This window comes from Anguilla rostrata, chromosome 5, assembly GCF_018555375.3.
Source record: "Anguilla rostrata isolate EN2019 chromosome 5, ASM1855537v3, whole genome shotgun sequence".
NCBI lineage: Eukaryota > Metazoa > Chordata > Actinopteri > Anguilliformes > Anguillidae > Anguilla > Anguilla rostrata.
In genome coordinates this window covers 16688029-16707227 of record NC_057937.1, presented here as the reverse complement: position 1 = coordinate 16707227, position 19199 = coordinate 16688029, and the positions used below count along the sequence as shown (strand labels likewise).

General features: G+C 46.2%; 1 protein-coding gene across 1 annotated transcript in view; it reads right to left on the bottom strand.

Moving 5' to 3' along the window:
* Positions 1-68: 68 nt before the first annotated feature.
* Positions 69-19199, bottom strand: part of carmil2 (capping protein regulator and myosin 1 linker 2) — a 65450-nt gene continuing 46319 nt past the window's right edge. Inside the window, exons 32-40 of the mRNA XM_064337924.1 lie at positions 15167-15270; positions 13968-14658; positions 9138-9260; positions 8222-8258; positions 6629-6700; positions 5658-6044; positions 4273-4380; positions 3084-3188; positions 69-467 (exon numbers count right to left, since the gene is read on the bottom strand). Coding sequence (XP_064193994.1) covers positions 238-467; positions 3084-3188; positions 4273-4380; positions 5658-6044; positions 6629-6700; positions 8222-8258; positions 9138-9260; positions 13968-14658; positions 15167-15270 — 1857 coding nt within the window. The 3' untranslated portion in view covers positions 69-237. The remainder of the gene's footprint in view (positions 468-3083; positions 3189-4272; positions 4381-5657; positions 6045-6628; positions 6701-8221; positions 8259-9137; positions 9261-13967; positions 14659-15166; positions 15271-19199) is intronic.

Sequence of the window (19199 nt, the reverse complement as noted above, 5' to 3'; positions counted from 1 at the left end):
CAAAAAAAAAGCAGGGGTGACCCCACACAAACGCACCAATGATTACAAACCACCATCGCAGACGCGACTCTTGATAACACATCTGAATTCATTTTTTAATAATATTTAACAAGTATAGGTACTGTTTCATCTCTCTTTTTTAAGATTTGTTTGTCATTATTATTTTTTTGTACATAGTCTGGCGTGCAATGCAAAGGGGGAAAACATGGTAGAAAATAGACTCTGCTCCGGGTCAGTTCATGTGTTTCTGAGAGAGGGGGGATCAGTTCTTTGGTCTGATGGTTCTGCTCCTCCCTGCGGCATGTGCTGCTGTGAGACCATTTCGCCCCCCTCCTCCTCCTCCTTCGCCTCCGCCGTGGCGTCTTCCTGTCCGGCCCCCGCTGGGCTTAGCCCCGCCCCCTTCTCCACGACCGAGCTGGCGTCTGTTTCTTGGCTGTTCAGGTTTGTGTCGCTCTTTCTTTCACCTGCTGAGGGCGGGGCATAAGCAAAGGGTTCTTTCACAGGTGCAGTGTACATATGCGCAGATATCTTTAAAGGGAAACTCCTCATTTAATATGCCGGTCCTCACCTTAAGAAAAACCTCATTTCTAATAGCCCACAACAAACAAAATGTGCAGAGCCTCACCCCAAAAGTAATGTCGCGTGGCTACATAACTTCGCCTTTAGTGTCATTTAAGAGGGTGCATTCAAAATTTAGTGGAAGCTGGAGTTCAGATTAAATTAAAACAGACCTTCAATCTTAAGTATAGTAATTGTGACTTCAGAAATACAGAGAGAACAAGATTTGTCAGCATTACAGCGTTACACCATTAAGTGCCCATTCAAAAGACACCTCTACTCAGATCTGTGAAAGAGCTCTATCCCACTGACATCATTTCTAATCTTCTGCAGATACAGGCTAAAGATTTGGTTTTGATATATGAAATATGGGTCACACCAATTATTCTGAGGGCGAAACGGAGAATATCAGTTTTTTTAGGTGGAGTTCCCCTTTAAAGTCTCCAACCATCAAAGCAGTGGCCCCAGGCAAGCTAAAATGGAGGATTTTTGGGGAACTAATTGGCGTCCCTTGGAGAACAGTAGGAGCCAGCACAGACTGGATCAACATTTCCTGAAATCCACTCTTAAAACAAGTGTATTGAGAGAATTATTTTATTTGAACAGTGGTTGTTTATGGAACCAACAGCCTTTTTTTTTGGTACTATATAGATTTTTTTAAAGCGTATAATATATAATATGTTTGGGGTTAAAAGGAGGTTTAGGATATACTTTGGTAATAATTTCACAAGCTACAAACAATAGATGTATTTGCAAATATAGAAAAGGCAAATGGTGTTGATACCTTTTGGACTTCGCTGGGAGGCCAATCGTTCAAAAAAGGAGAAACAGCTTCCACCATGTACTAGCATCTATGTTGCCCTAAAGCCTGCTGGTTTTCTCCTGCTCTTTTCCCGTTTACTTTCCTTTCCCCCCCTCCCTTCCTTCCCCCAGTGTTCATTTGAAGAAGCTGGACTGATGCCCCTGTCTCCCAACAATCTAATCAGGTAAGGAGTCTTTGCCAACAAAGATTGTATACGGAATCCAGAGTGGCGATCAATGTCATGTCCGTTCACACCTTACTAGCATGACAACTTGGCAAGATGTGAACAGGGTTCTCCTCCTGGTCAGTTTTCTGTATAAGGGCTCTTAGATAAATCTGAACCAATGTGCAACATGAGGAAACAAACCATTGGTTTTATTTGGGAGAAGAGCCACAGTATCGTGTGACCAGTCCTGAAATCTCTGCTTTCGCTCTCCATCAGTCACGGTCGCCTAGGTCATTAACGCTCAGGCGGCGAACGTCGGCTTTCCGCTGCGATCGCATTAAAGGAGAGGCCGCTTTCCGTAAGCCTGTCACATCAGTTACGTTGCGGAGGACTTTACCCCGGCTTGACTTCGTATCGCAGTCCCACCGAGCGGAGATCGTTCTAGCAAACGGATAGCACATCGTAATGTGAGCCCTGCTCGGGTGCAGTGCGCGAGGGCCGTGATGTAATAATTGATACTCGCAGGCACGCCGAAGGCTCCCTAAAAGAGTTATGATCTTCATAAACGGAGAACGCAGAGCTGTTTGTCAGAGGGTGAAAGCACAGCAAGACCGGAAGCAGGCACGTCGCTGGCGTAGCAATCGTGCTCGTTTATGTTAGCGCAGCGGTGATCGGAGTTTGAGTGGCAATCACCATGGCGATTTTAAAATTTACTGCTCGCGTACCTTGAGGCTTAATTCTGGTAATGCTTCAAGCTGGTGGAACCTGTCAAGACCCGATTCTGATGTAATAAGGTAGCTGCCTAGAGATTACAGTGCCTGCCTGCCTGCCAGTGTTCGGCTAAATTTAATACCGAACGCAGATTACGCTACTATCTTGAGTCAATTGCAGGGGTGACTACATGGGTGGGGGTGGAGCATCATTACAAGGGCAACACTGGGAAGTAAAAAAAGCTGAATACACACTTGTGTTGTTGGTAGGCATTTGCTTCAGCAAGTCATTTTTTTTCCTTCACAAAACAAATCCAGAGCTAAATGCATTATATGGATGTCGAGAAGGAGAGGCTGGAGGAATATTCTGTAACACCCCGTATTAAATAACAATAATAATAACAAGCGGATGGTTGGCTTCAGACAATCAGGGCTAAATACGTTTGCCTTTGTTTGCCGTTAAGAAAAATAAAGCGATGGCCTGGAACTAATTTTAAAAATCAATCCTTTTGTTCCGGAGTGATGATTTTGTTTTCTCCGGGAGACTCGATGCCGAGGGAAGTGGTCGGAACTCTGCTAGTCAATGTAATAAGTCTGACTTGAAGTGGCGCTTATGAGCCCATTTGTCATGAATGGATGGGTGTGTAGTGCACTGTGCCACCTGTTACACTATGAAAAGTCAGACTGATCGACGGTGTGTACCTCTGTGGTCAATGTGCAATGTCTGTATTCCACCTGGACTCCAACACAAATGTGCCTAACACCCTCTTTAAACCCCAAAAAAGCCCACCACTCTCCATCCTTCAACTGCCCCGCCCTGCCCCCGCCCACGCCCCCCCCAACTCACCCCCCTCTCCCTCAGGCTGGTCTTCACTGCAGGGAGGAAGCTCCCCCAGGTTGGCCCGTTTCCTCACCGGGGACCTCTGTAGCCGTGGCAACGCCGCCTTCAGCTCTGAGAAAGGAGAGAACGAGAGGTGTCATGCGCGAGGGGGCGGGGCTCCCAGCCCCAGGTTGTGCAGACAGATCCCCCTCTCCTCGTGGCCCCACGGGCCCCCTGCCCGCCCACAGACTGAATCGATAATTAGTCATACTGTGATTCACACTGATTAGACCAGCTGGGGGGGGGCACTGAATTTACTAACAGCTACAATAGGGACCAACAGTCTGAGGACACGACCAAGTCCTAATTGTTTTCATTATTTATCAAGGAATAATGCAATTGTGATGCTCTTCTTTTTCAAGAATACTTTCATGAATGAGAACAAGGGGAGCTTATTTGGATGGTATTCACGCCACAGCCACCAGACCTGAACCCAACTGAACATCTATGGGAGCAGTTGAAGAGGAAAAAGACCAAAACATCAAGTAACATCAACAGGCTGTCTACGGAAAGTGTTGAGAAATGCTGCGATGAACTGGAAGGTGAGGTGTTGCATTAGCGGGTGGAATCAATGCCAAACAAAGTGAAGATGGTAATCAAGGCGAAAAGGCAGACACACCAAGTACTAACTATTTTTTTTACCTTCAACGAAAACCTGCACACTTTCTTTTGACTTACTAAGAAGTAATGTATTCTGGAATAAGAAACAAAAATGGAGTATCCAATTGTACCAGCCATTGAAAATAATAGTTTTATTTATATGACACCTTTTTCAAAGCCAAGATCGCTTCACGAAAACATAAAACAGGTAAAATAAAATAAAAAGTAATCAAAATAATTGGTTCTCAAACTTTTGGTCCCCACTGTACATTTAGAAGTGAAAAAACGGTGTCTGTTACAGAGTTCAGTCACTATAGTTAGAGGCCTAGAAGAGGAGGCCAGGCATGCAGTTACTGAAGATCTATAATTCATTTGTAAGAGTGTAGGACAGAGGAATCCATCTCACTGTAGAATAGGATTCACTTCGGTGGGTGGCAGTGAGCCTTGACACGTCACCAATGGATCACTTTACGATCACAGTTCTTCGAGACGGCAGATAAACCGCGCGAAAACGACGCTTGTGCGCGTGTCACTTCCTGTCTGAGTGCGCGCTCACCCTCCGGGTCCAGCAGGGCGGCGTGCTCGCGGAGCGACTCCTCGTGGACGGACACGGCGCGCCGCTGGGGGGACGGCTTCATGCGCGGCCGCGGTTTTGGCAGGGTCTCTGCGGGACACAAAAACACGACCGTCTCTGGACCGCTGACCTCAAACTCCGGTCCTGGAGGGCGGCAGCAGCGCGTGCAGCTTTTCCAGTGCGATGCAGCTTCTCGGTTCCCTCGAGTTAACACTCCAAGAGGGTATTTCACAAAACAGGATTTGTGAGCTAGCTGGATAACCGCACCGAGTAAAAACCCGGAACGGCTATTTTTACTTCAGTCCGTGTGCCAGATTTGGGAGGGTTCCGGGTTTTACCCAGCACAGTTATCCAGCTAACTCAGTAATCCTGCTTCGTGAAACAGGGCCTAGGTGCCCAAGGCCCACACTGGAACCTGACTATAAGGAAACCACAAAGCCAGCAGACACTGCAGTGCTCCATAAACTGCATTTGAGATCCCTGATCTAAATTAAGCTGACAGACTGCGCGCGCACACACACACACACACACAACCAGCTTTTGTGCCTCTTCACACTTTGATGAAAGTCAAGTGTTAACCTCTGTCACCTGAACAAATTTTCAAGGCATCAATATTCCACTTGATTTGCATACAATTACCTTGCGCAGCAAAGGTAGACAATCTGCAGCAGAATCCCTTCTATCACCTTTCAAGGACCACCTTCCGTATGTCTTTGGTATTCAAAACCTTCTAAGCAGTACAATTTCAAACACCGGTATGTGATTTTGCGATCAATTTAAATAAGTAAATCAGCCACTTAACACACAATGTAAAATTGCCTAATTAAAATTGCCCAAGCAATAAGCAAGACTGATCACAGTTTAGATCGTAAACTCAACAGAATAGAACTTCACCCTCTGGCTCCATTAAGACCAGATCTGAAAATATCTGTATTCGTGGACAACATTCAGAAACATTCATAGAGCGGAAGCATAAACGCTATTGTACACACCACTGACTCATGCACAGTCAGTCTAATATGTCAAAGCTTACCCCACCACAACAATGGGCCAAGAATAGACCTGTATTGATTATTTTTAACTGGAACTATAAATCAAGAGCTTAAAATAAGGGAGCACATAACAGCACATAGTGCAATATTGTGATATGCAGCTTTCCCGAGTCCCATTGCATTGCATTGCATTGTCTTATCTTGATGGTTAAATCTACTGTTCAGCAAAATGACACAATGTGCTGATAACTCATTTTTGACAACGGTGTCACATAGCACACTATACAATGGGGGAAACTAAAGCTGGTTTCTTCCACATCCAAACTAAATGCGACCACAAAACTTATAAGCCAGGTGCATTGTGGGAGACGGTACCTTCAGTGACGGACTGTGCTTTCTCTGCCCGCACCCGGCTGTCCCCCAGGGAGACCCCCCTGCGTGGTGACGGTGCCGGGGGTGTCTCCCTTCTGGGGGAGGGGGTGGGCGGGTCCCTCGGCTGGGGCTGGGGGGCGTCGGGCTCTGCTGGTTTGTCCTCGCGAGACGGGGAGGTGCTGGGTTGGACGGGCGTGGCCGGGGACGTCCTGGGAGGCGGTGCGGAGGCGGCGGGCTCGGGCACCGGGAGAGGCACCGGGAGAGGGGGTTTCATGGCGGGTTTCGGGGGGAGCGGACCGGGGCGTTCCGGGAGAGGAGGCCTTTCGCCCGGCCCCGAGGCTCTGCGGGACTCCAGTGTGGACACGCCCACCCGCACGGGTCGCCTCATATCTGAGGAAAGAGGGTTCATTAGCGTTGCTGATCACACCGCTAGGTTTACTACTTGTGGGACAGCATACGGCTCAATGCATTTTACAACCACACAGCTATATGGGCTGATGGTCCCATACGGGCTACTAGACAGGGAAGAATGAGGCTTCATGAAACTGAAAATGGGCAGAGCTTTCCAATGTCCTCAATGACTCAGTGATTTGAACCACTCGCTCTGGTAGCTAAACAGTGGTACTGAAAACCATTTTGATTGGTTCAGACAAGCCAGTGATAGTTCATTGCAGCTCCGCCCATCATGAGGTTCATGAAGCCTCACTATACCGTCTCTATGACTACATACATACGGTATATGACCTTGTGTGTGTAGGTGAGGCACGCATTAAACTGATGTGTGTTTCCTGCTGACGTACATGACAGCTAATCCGTTCCAGTTAATTGTGATGCATGAAGTGCTTTCATAATGTCATTTGTATGCACTGATGTCTTCTTGCCAGGTCTTTGTTGAATAAAGCAGTTAATCTCAATGAGAGTCAGCTGCTAAAATAAAGATGAATGAAATAAAATCTTGCAGGTGTGCGTGTTACCTGATGATGTGGACATTGTGCGAGGTTTCATGAAGGTGGGCGGGGGTTCAGGTTTACTGTCAATGATCGTCCCTGGAACAGAGGAACAGACGGCGCTGAGAGAAAACACACACACTCACACACACATACGCGCACACACACACACACCTAAATAAATAGACAGACTGTACTGAGAACACTGACAAACATAAAACATTGGAATATGCCCGCGCACGCACGCCCACACACACGAAATGCTGCACTGAGAGAAAACACACAGACCGAGTCAAGTACTGCACTAACACAACACGCACACTGTGCTCAGAGAGAATGCACAAACACACACAGCGCTGCACACAGAGAGCACAGACAGACCGAGAATGACAGCGTGACTTATAACATCTCCCCAGGCAAGGGATTACATCCCTCAGAAAATGACCTCTGAAAGTTCCACATCAGTAAGGCTTCAACAACAACATCGACCTTTGACCTCTGACACCATTTTGGTTCAAGAGACATCTAAGTGCCCGTGCTGACGGTCCCGCACGAGCGGCAACTCAATGATACGGCGTGACCTCTGAGGATCTGTGCCAGCCTGCTGCTGAGTCATGACTGCTGCAGGGGAGCCGGTAATAATGGCCGTCTTCGCTGTATTCACAGATAAACACAGATGTCCTTACGCACTCAGGGATATCTACAAATACAATTCTAGTGCTCTACTCAGTGACTATGGATAAAAAACCGGTACTCAATGATAGCTACAGACGGAATATTTATACACTACTCAAAGTCAAAGGAACTTGCACACAACAATAACTACACTGATGAACTTATTCGACACTGAAACAAATTGGTAGCTGGTGATGCAATGTAATCATTACACTACTCTATTCAACAGATAGGATAACAGAAATCCTTAAGCACTTATTACTAAACGTGCACAACTCAACTGTGGTAACTAGATAGAATTCCACGGCTCCAGCCAACACCTGTAACTATAAAAATCTGTACACCCTGAGTCTATTACTGTTCTACACAAAAGATATGGACCTCAAAAATCTTTACACACAGACAACTACATACAGAATGTCACCAGCCTACTCCACCGTAAGTAGACATGTATCTGTAAACACTGATAACTACTGATTGCATGTTGCTGGTCTAATCAACCATTGTAACTGCAGATATCCAAACACACTGAAAACTGACTGACAGCTGCTGATCCACCGAGCAGCAATAACTAAAGAGCTCTATTCATTTTAATAATTGCATATTGAGTTCCGGCGCTCCCTTCAACATCTATAACTACAGACATGCATACATACTGATAATGGCTGATTAATAATATTGATCCACATCAGATCATTAGATCTAAGCCCAATCAATAATTTATGGGTTGTTCTGGGCCAATGCAACAGCGTTTTCTACTTTCGATAAACGCAACAGCACTTGGTAACTATAATTTCTGACATCTATGCAGCACCACTGTTCTAAATAAGACCTACACCTGCAGAATCCACTGAGCTAGCAGAGGCAGGGCACATGCAGTGATGCCAGGTGCAGAAGAACCATCCAGCAATGCTACAGAGGGCTACAGAGTAAAACATGTCTTACCTTCAGAGTCTGCCTTCCTCAGTTCTCCCTCTTTGTTCTGCAAGAGAGAGAGAGTCTGTTAAAATTTCCTATCATACCAACCTCTACCTCGCCCTTGTTCTCAGTGTCTTCAGCATCCCCGTATGCAAAGTGTGTGGGAGATAACACAGTTCAGCTTCCTCCTTCTACATTTTACTGCTTACCCCATTGGTCAGGATATTACTGCATGGCCAATTACAATAACCCAGAAGGTACTCAGATACAAGGTTAATATAAAAAAAGGTTAGGAGCAACTGTGACGTATTCCCCCAGGTGGGCCAAATTGAAATTAAGTAGTGCTTTACTTATGGTTTGGCATCTATGAATAGGAATGTCACAGCCTGTTCTAACTCTGTGTTTGTGACTGTACCCATTTCAATAAAATAGTGTCCTGTGTCTCCCCCTCCCTAACATTAGCCATATGCCCCACCCAGTGTATGAAGCTATACATAAGACAACCGAACCCAACTGCTGTGCTTCCACCAACCAGGTACACCAACACTATCCATGATGAGCTTAAAGCCAAAGCTGATCCTAGATCAGCAATCATTCTCTGACATGCTCTATGAATAAAAGCCCAGGACTACAGGACAGCGCCTTCCTCCCTGGGGCCACTTGAAGCCAGAACCCAGAACCTGCTGGCTATGCTTTCTGCGCCTGCCACCAAGCCTTGGCACCGCAGCCTGGGGGACATCGCCAGGGAGGAACCTGACCCGCCAGCATCATCGCTGCAATAACCCGATCTGTCCCAGAATGCTCCGGGGAACGAGAGGGCAGTGGGGGGGCGCTGATAATAATAGACGTCCTTGCACAGCCTCGGCCAGAGGGGCGAACCAAAAACCCTCTCCGCGAGCGACGGGCGGGACGTCCCGTTCAGGGATTTAGGGCAGCCCCTCACCTGGGCCCTCCTGGAGTCGGACGGCAGGGTCTTGGTGACCCCCATGCGGTGCAGCATGACGTGGACGCGCTGCTCAAAGCTGGAGGGGCCCTCATTGGATGAGCCTTTCTCACTCAGGTGTTTCTGGAAAAAGACAGCCAATAGGAAGGGGGTCGGCATTAGCACCACCTAGATAACTACACATCCTTTCCCATTACATTCTATCAGCTGTTCTGCTGCTATTGATACACACAACACAGATCTGCATAAGTGCATATGTATTTCACATCCTTATACAGGTCCTGTCATGAGTTCACATTTACACATCTGCAGTACTGTACCCTTCAGTTATATTGGCCGGTTATTATGTTCGCTGTCTATTCGCAAACAGATGGCTGGATCCTGGGTTTTATTTCATAGTCACTGAAAAAATCTGGATGTTGTACGTAGCCCAATCGATGGCAGAATACCCAGGTGGAAACTCAACTTGCAACCACTCACTTTTCTAGGCCACAGATACAACAAAACAAAGAAACAGCCCAGCTGCAACAGTGTTACTTACTCTCCAAGCTCATATTCACCAAAAGAGAGAAACCATCCAGCTGTAACAGTCTGTCTTACACTTGTGGTCTTCAGATGCAACAGAGAGAAGCTAGTTGGCTGCAGGAGTGTCACAGATACACCAAGGGGGAGAAACCATCAAGATCCAACAGTGACATTCAAACTCCTAGGCCACAGATACGCTTGGTGAGAAAGACCCTTGAGCAGCTACGTTAATACTCACTATTCTAGGCATGCAACATGCCAGAAAATATAAACTCTACCACTGCCGTAATTCCCCTGGGTTGGAGAAACTCCCCTTACTCTCCTTGCCTTTTCTAGGAGCTGAAGCAGAGGTGCACCTTCATAAATGTTTCTATGTGATGATATGGGTGGAATAGGGACCATTTCAGTCTCATGACTGCCAGGGTTCTTACAGCTAAAAAAAAATGAACATCTTTGAATTATTTCTGAGTGGCAGGTCCAGCAGTTTCTGTTGCGCACACTCCTGGTTGTAGAGACACTGTAGTGAAGGCGATGTTTGAAGGCCCACAGGTCCTGAGGAGGTATCTCAGAGAGCCTGCAAGTCCACTGTACACGCTACTTGACTGTTTCAGTCCAAACTCCCCACAGCATTACTACTAAGGCTTTTCAAGGGTTCAAGGGCTGGACTGGAGTGCACTGGATTTACTAGTGTCACTGTGGGACTTGCAGTCACCTGTGCCCTGTTATGTTTCTGCCATGTGCAGACCAACGACTACACAGCTATGGCCTCTGGTTTAAGTGGGAAGGTAAACTCAAAACCTAATTTTCGATTGAGAGCAAGATCTGCCAAAATTGCTCTCTCACTCAAAGTAGCAAACAAGCTGTTTTGGGCAGGTATTCACATTATTATGTTTAAAATACAGGCTTATTTTACAGCTTATACTGTTAATAGTGTGAGTCTAGGCTTACTAAACATTTTTAAACTTTGAACGATCTATTATTTTTTGTTTTCTTTCAAATTTGAGATTACTGGTTGAAATTGTAGGCCTGTCCCACCATTGCAAAATCAGTCATTAATCTGGGAGGGAACACACTGGCACACGTTTTCTCTGAAGGCCTGAACCCAACTGACCACAGGAGTCGCTGTTGAGCGATAAAGATGAAAAAACAGACTGAAACTCTCCCTCCCTGTGCGACTTTTTGGCTGACCGCCCGACAGCCCACGGGACTTTCAGTCTCAACCAGCAGTGACAGGGGTCAGGGTTCGGTCAGAATCTGGTCAGGATCTGCCATGAACCCATTCTAGACCATGGGGTATATTGCTTTAATAGGAACAGGTGAGACTGTCAGCACTTATTTTTGAACTGCTGAGCAGCTTCAGCACAAATGATTTTGTTAACCTTCACATTGTTTTATGCATGTGACAGGTCTGGTAGGACTTCAATAATAATATTGATGATAATAATACATTTTATTTATACAGCTCCTTCCCAGAGCCCAAGGTTGCTTAACAAAGTTGAAAGGGTAAAAAACAGTAAGTACAGTGAGCACAGAAGGCAGTAGGTCAGTAATACAGAAAGAAGTACAGAATAAAGCATAAACACAGACAACAACATACGAATCAAGGCAATAGTGAAACTAAGCATAACTTATCCTGAAAAGGTGGGTCTTGAGCAGGGATTTAAAAATTTCTACACTCCCTACTTCCCTAATGTTTACTGGAAGAGCATTCCACAGAGATGGAGCAGCCACAGAGAAATCTCTGTCACCACACTTACGGAGATGGGTCTTGGGGGTGGTGAGTAGAGCACCAGTATTGGAGGAGTGGAGGGTGCAAGGGGGAGTGTACACATTTAGCAGACAAGCGAGGTAGGGAGGGGCCAGGTCATTGAGTCTTTGAGAACACAGAGGCTACAGCTGCACTTTCATTCGCACCACACGCCTGGAGTGAACATAAATCAGTCTTTCTCCATGGCTGCTCCATCCACACAGGTCATGTGATGCTGGAGTCATCTTATCTACAGTCAGCCTGGGGCGGGGGGGGGGGGGGATGCAAGGATGCAATAGAGTTGGTGTAGTCTAGACTAGGTCACCAAGGCAACACAGTGCCATTCGCTAAGGACGGTGGCGTGAAGACATCTCCTGGCTGAGAGCATCATGGGATCTTTAGCCGATCTGAATGAAACCAAAATGACCAAAGAATTTATCAACTTTACTTGTATAGCGCTTCAGAGGCACTTCAGATACCTAGTCTTTAGATTATCATCTTTGAGAAGCAGACAATATCATTTGTATGACTATAGGAGTGTATCTGTTTTCTCTCTCTGCCCCCTCTCCCTACTCTCCACTCCACAAACATGAAAGGAAACATCCTTGGGGCCATTAAGCCATGTTACAGGTCTGTACAAGTCTGGCTTGTTGTGGAGAGCTGTTTCTCCTCCTGTATCTCTCCCCTGGACGAGCTACAGGACACCATATTACATTGATTATATATATATATTGATATATTATATATATATGTATTATATATATTATATATATTATATATATATATATATATAGATATTGATATTGATATATATTAATTATATAATATTAATATTATATAATATTACATATTACATATTACATTGGGGGTCACAGACCCTGCATGGCTACATGCTACACAAAGTCCAAATCCATATTCCTTTTAAGTTTGAATTTAATCTGTGACATTTAATTGAAATCACTGAGTGAAAATCTATCTCAATGTCTATATAATGTTTGTTGAAGCCTGATAGTTGAAATCTCAATTTTTAGAACCTGTTTCAAGCAGAAACCAACATGGTACGATTTGGTTTTGTTACATGGAAAATATTTTGCCTGAAGGTGGAGATCGCAACTGGTGAGATTGAACAATTATTAGTTGAAAAATCACCTCTTGTTGTCAGAAGCAGTAGTGAACTTCTATGTTCTTCTTTTATAGGTCAGCTGGATTACCTCCTAACATATTCATCCCATATTTGATCTCATTATAAAGACCTCAAGACAATGAATCTTTTGATAATAATATCATAGTGCTTAGCCATGCTTCCAACAACATAAGGCCACTTTAAAACATAAATTTGGTAGTTTTCAGATAAGACACACCCCCACAATTCACACATCAGGAGGAGGTAGTTCTTGGGTGCCAGTAACATCTGTTGTGGGGGATATTATGGGGTTGATATCTGCTGTTGCCATCTGAGGAATCTGAACTTTGCATCTGGGCCTGGTGTTATGTGGTGTTTGATGTGCACAAAATCTGATGTTTTTGTCTTACAGCTCACCTGGAATTTTTACATTTTCATCCTTGGCTTTTTGTAATGTTCAGCAGTCTCTTGGTTTTGGACTGCGATCATGGTTTCCTCTGGATTGTTTGGGAGAACAGGTTGTGGTTTGGCATTTTCTTTCATTAATTTCTTTTGTGACTGTAATCTTTCATCGTTTCATCGTGTATAACATCGTGTTTTCTGTTTTTTTAAGGTAGTTGAACCTCATCTTTAGATTAGAAGTGAATATTTGTGGCTATTTTGATGAATTTCTTAATTTTAATCCGGTTGTGAGCTGTACATTTGATAAAGGTTGGTCCAACAGATCTGCCTATCAATGAATGTGGCGATTTAATTAATTACATTGATATCTTTGATAATAATGAATTAAATTGACTACATTTATGTTATGTTGGACAAGTGAGGGGTTTCCTTTTAACTGTTGATGCACTTGTATTCAGTATTCAGAGAGGTAGTGGTTAAAACTGCCGGATACAGAAAATTAAACGTATTTCATTTAATCCTCACTTCGCTGACACACAGTCACGAAGACAGTGGAACTCTGCAAAATAACCAGGCCGGAACCCCAAAAACCAAACAATTGGGGTAAAGAACTCCCCATTGGGAAGAAAAACACTTAATGTCGGCCAGAAAAAAACTACCCGATGGGAAGAAATCTTGGGAGGAACCTGGCTATAGAGGGGGAGCCTATCCTTTACAGGCCGGGCCCAGGCCAATAGTGAAGATAATAAATGGTAGCAGCAATGTAAGGAGGGATCCAACAGAGCAAACGATACAGTGGGTTAGGCAGAGCGTCAGAACGACCCCAAGGACAACCACTGGACCAGCAACAACATCAGCAATGCATTCTGGGAAGCAGCCATAAACACTGTGACATTGTTGCAGACTGCTGCTGACTAAACAGATGTACACGCCTAAACCATTTACACCCAAAAAGAGAGCTGAAGACACCCCACTTGCCTGCAACTCCCCTGACCCCTGACCCCATTCCCCTAACCCTCTGTAGATCTCATACCTTGCTGCGGGTGCCTGCATCGTCGGGTTCGAGTCCCGTGAGCAGGATGAGGGACTGAGACTTCCCCTCCCTCAGAGAACGCCGCGTCGCTTTTAACTTCCTCTCCCCAACCGGCGTCCGGCTCTTCTCCAGGGTCCTGCTCTTCTCACGCTCGACGACGGGGACGGGGGCGGGACCGAGGGAGGGGTAGGGCGTGGGTGTGGTAGGGGCTACGGGGGAGGTGGCAGCGGGAGGAGACACTGGTGTGACGGCGGTGGCAGGTGTCGTGGTTGGCGTGGGGGTGGGGCTCGGTGTCAGGGCGGGGCTGGGGGCGGGGACTGCGACCGGGAGGGCCGGCGTTTCCGCCACAGCGGCGGTTCCCTTGGCGGCATTCTCCTCTGCTGCCTTCTCCCTCCCCTTCTCCTTCTCTCTCTCTCTTTCTCGCTCTTTCTCCCGCTCTTTCTCCTTCTCTCTCTCCTTCTCTGCCCGAGCCGCTTCCCTCAGCGGCCGTATCAAATCCGCAATTGAAGTCTTTTTGATCTTCCCCTCTGGGCCCCCCTCGCCCTTCGACCCCCGGGCCGCACGGACTTTCTTGAAGGCGAAGAAGTCCCCAAACTTCTTCTTGATGTTCTTGGAGGAGCCAGTAGAGGGCGCTGAGCTGGCAGGCTCTACAGGCTGTGCTTTTACTGGGGGCTCCTCCCTCTGGCTCTTACTGCACACAGGAATGGTGGGAAAATGAGTTTCTGAGAACAGCCCAGAAAGATGCTTTGCAGACTACTGGACAGTAATAAATGAAATGTTAAAATAAATAATATAATTCTCAAGTAAAAATGCAAGTAAGGATGATACTGTATGAAGACCAGCAGGAAAACATCAGTCTGATGGTTTTGTTTTTCTTGTATAAAGAATATGTGAGTGCGTGCACAACAATGTGTGTGTGCATGCATGCGCATATGCATATGAGTGCATGCATGGGAAAGTGTGGTCACGTGTGTGTATGTGCATTTGTGTGGTGCGTGTGTGTGCATGTGTGTGCATTAGTGTGTGTGTATTTGTGCGTGTGCGTGTGTGTGTGTGTTTGTGAGTGTGCGTGTGTGTGTGTGCGCACGTGTATGTATATTTGTGTGTGTGTGTATGTATATGTGTGTGTGTCTGTATGTGCGTGTATGTGTATGTGCATGTGTGTGTCTGTGTGTGTATTGCTGTTGTGTGATACTCACAGGGGGTTGTCAGGGATGATCTTCTTTGTGAAAAACTCCTCTACTCCCTCATCCACTCTCCCCATGGTCTCATTCTGGTCATTTTCGCTCTCAGCTGCCGGCTCCTGTCCCACACACACGCGCGCACACACACACACACACACACAGGTAAGTCACACACACAAGCACAATGACTGAGTAACTAAGCATCCACTCTGCAATCTGAGTGCGCTCAGATACGACCCTGCCTGTGTGAGAGCGTGCATCTGTTTCTTCCGTCCCCAGGGAAACAACAACCACCAGTCCCTCCCTCTTACTGCTCCCCCCAACACTGTGACTCATTGTACATCAGACACAGCAGTGTGCCCATGACTGCCTCTCCCTCTCTCTTTCTCCTGCGCTCTTTCCCTCTCTGCCTCTCCCTCTCTCCTGCTATCTCTTTCTCTCTCTGTCTCTCCCTTTCTCCTTCTCTCCTGCTCTCTCTTTCCCTCTCCATCGCTCTGTTCAGTCCACTTGCTCCATTGACGTAGCAATGAAATATTTGAGTTGCTAAGCATGGTGCGACAAAAGCTTCCGTAGAAAATAAGGATTTTAACAAAAATGAGATAACAAGCAGTAAAACAATCAAAATTATTAGTATTATCTGATTAATTATTAATGAGATATTCTGAATAATAAATTCAAAATGGAGGCAGTGCTCAGATTTAGGAAGTCACACCCACTGTCCCTCAATGTTTGACAGACTCAAAGTCTCTCTAACACACACACACGCACACACGCACACGCACACGCACACACACATACACACACGCGCGCGCACACGCGCACATGCACACACACGCACACGCGCACACACACACACACACACACACACACGCACACGCACACGCACACGCACACGCACACGCACACGCACACGCACACGCACACACACACAGGCCTATCAGCATTCAGTGGCATCTTCTCTGCAGCACGCTGAAGAGCCCTTCCCAGGGGACACAAATTTGCCCACACCAGAGTGTCTGGGTCTTGCGGCGACTCACACGATGACTTCATAGCTAACCATGTGACCAGTGAAGGTGAGGATTTTTTTCCCCTTCCTTCCCTAGAACACCATTACTGGGCGGAGACAGTCACATCCACAACACAGCTGTGACCTGCTACTGAGACTACAGGACGGACCAACCCATTACCTACACGTGTGCGCGCGGAGAGGGTGAGCTACACCAGGGGCTCTCATATGTGGCCCTGGGGACCAAATTGTGCATGCTGGTTTTGGTCACGCCCAAATAAGGTTCCTGAAAATGGGTTTAAGTCCTTTAGAAATGTATTTCAACACAAAGCAGGTTTGGACCACTGCCTTCTCTACCATGGCACTGATTTGATTGTGACTTTACTTATCTCTGGCTCTACTGGTGGCTTTATAGCCATGTTAAATGCGTCTTCTGTAAGCTGCGAGGGTTTGCTACATCTCTAAGCTGTAGGCAATTTCACATTGCTTCGCCTTTGGAGTTTTTATCCTCCACAAATGATGTCAGGTGCCCACACTTTCAGCTGTTAGATCCACACTGAATTCATCTGCCAAATGCAAGCTCTGTGTGAAGGAATAATTTGCAATAAAACACACGACAGAAAATGAAACCACTAATTGACCTGAATTTGGAACCATTCATGGTTTGCATACCTATTTCTGACTTCAAGAGACACTAAAAAAATGTCTTAATTAAGAAACAACAGCTTTTCTCATTTCAAAGGCTTCAATTTTTATTGGAAGGGAAAGCAGCGTATGCAGCTGGTCTCTGTGACTGAGGCTAAAGCCCCCTGTTCCGCTGCCTGTAGACTAAAGCCATACGAACAGAGCCAGCCCCATGTGGTCGATTCTGCCTGCAAGAGGCTTGCGTTTGCCTGGCATTACAGAACTGGGTGAAGTACCCAGAGCTCCAGTATAGGGGGGCTCAGGGCCTTTTCTGCAGGAAGGAGGGAGAGAGGAAGAGAGAGAGAAAGGGAGGGCGAGGCGGAGAGAGAGGGAGCAGAATCAGAAAACCAAGCTTCATGGCCACCAGGAGATTCAGCGAGGAGAGCTGGCAACAACATCTGAACACTTTTGCAGCTCTGCAGAGAACATAAACACACACTCACACACACGCTCGCACACACACACACACACGCACGCACGCACACACACACACACACACGCATACACACATACACACAAGCACGCACGCACACACACACACATATACACACACACACATACATACACACACACAAACACGCACGCACACACACGCATACACACATACACACAAACACGCACACACACACATATACACACACACATACATACACACACACAAACACGCACGCACACACACACGCATACACACATACACACAAACACGCACGCACGCGCACACACACACACACGCGCAAACACACGCGCACAAACATACACAAACACATACATGCATACATACATACATACATACACACGCACACACACAGTGAGAGAAGCCACAGTGTCTTTCTCCTCTCTCTGTCTCCACCCTTCTCCATCCAATTTTTTTCTTCACACAAGCAAAAATAAGGAGTGTGATCCCTTCCTCTCTCTCTCTGATTTCACACACTTTAACACGTGCATTGCTCCGTCTATCAGAGAAACAAGAGAAGCAGTGGTATCAATGCCTTGCTTGCTCTCTCTCTTTCTCTCTCTCTCTCTCTTAAGTAGCAGTATGCAGATGCTGTAAATGTACTGTCTCCTGCCTCTGCAAAAATCAGACACAGGTACATCAATGCAGGAACAGTTACAGCTATGGCAAGCAGCATCTTAGACATAGAAATACACTCCAAAACTACACACACACTCAAACATAAGCCCGCACATGCACACACCCACATATGGGTGCACACACAAGCGCGTACATACACACACGCATGCACACACACGCACTCATCGTCAGCCTGCACACACGCACGCACACACAGATTCTGAAGCCTACAGGCAGTGAGAACCGAATGCAGGGGGATCCACTGAAAACTATAGCAACCGTATGCAAATGAGGCACCGCGCCGCATGAGGAAAGGATTATAAATCATTTAGCACACCCCAGCCAATCAGAGGGCCCCGATCCTCATCATTCCACTCCAACCCACATCAAATAGAAATAAAACCCACACAGAATTCAACAAGGGACGGGGAAGGCGTTTCCACTCGTGTTACAGACACGCAAATTTACACACATGCACACACGCGAGCACGCACACACACACACACCCACACACACGAGTGCAAATTCTCGCACATTTATACAAAAGCATAAGAACATGCACATCTGCTGGACACACACACACACGCAGGCATATATACTGGTTCCTACATCAACATACAGTATATCCACCACAGGTAAATATAAACACAAACCTGGATATATACAAACACATTCTGTGCACAAGAATGCATACAGACTCTCACATACATGTAAATATTCGCTCTCTATTCCTCCAACAAACAGACAAAAATAAGCCAAATAAAGATGATTTTTCTTTTCATCCTTCAGCGCAGGAGCAATGTGCACTAAATGACTGCAGGGATTTTGGAAACTGAATGCATTTGGACACTGTGTTCTCTTGCTAATATTAAAACGACCTCCAGTATTCTGGTCAAGGGGTTCCACTGTTCCATAAGATCATAATAAAAGAGCCTGTATTTATATTTTCCAGGATTCTATTCGAGAATCTCCAAGATTTTAATGAAATCTCTATTGCACAAAAGTCTATTGTGAGAGGTCTAGTCCCCAGGATTCTTCCATGAGAGAAAGTCCCAATATTCTAAGACTGAAAGTATGAGGGTTTCATTATATTCCCCGGAATTCTACTACTGGGTCAATTCCCCAGAATTCAACTCTATCCAGGGGGTCTACCAAGGGGTCTATCTAGGGGGTTCTACAGGATTCTGTGTGTGTGAAATTAGCATAGGATTCTACTGAGAGGCCTGCGCTCTGTTGCTCAAGATATTAACTCAGCAGGACACTCCTGAGGGGAGGTCATTCTGTGG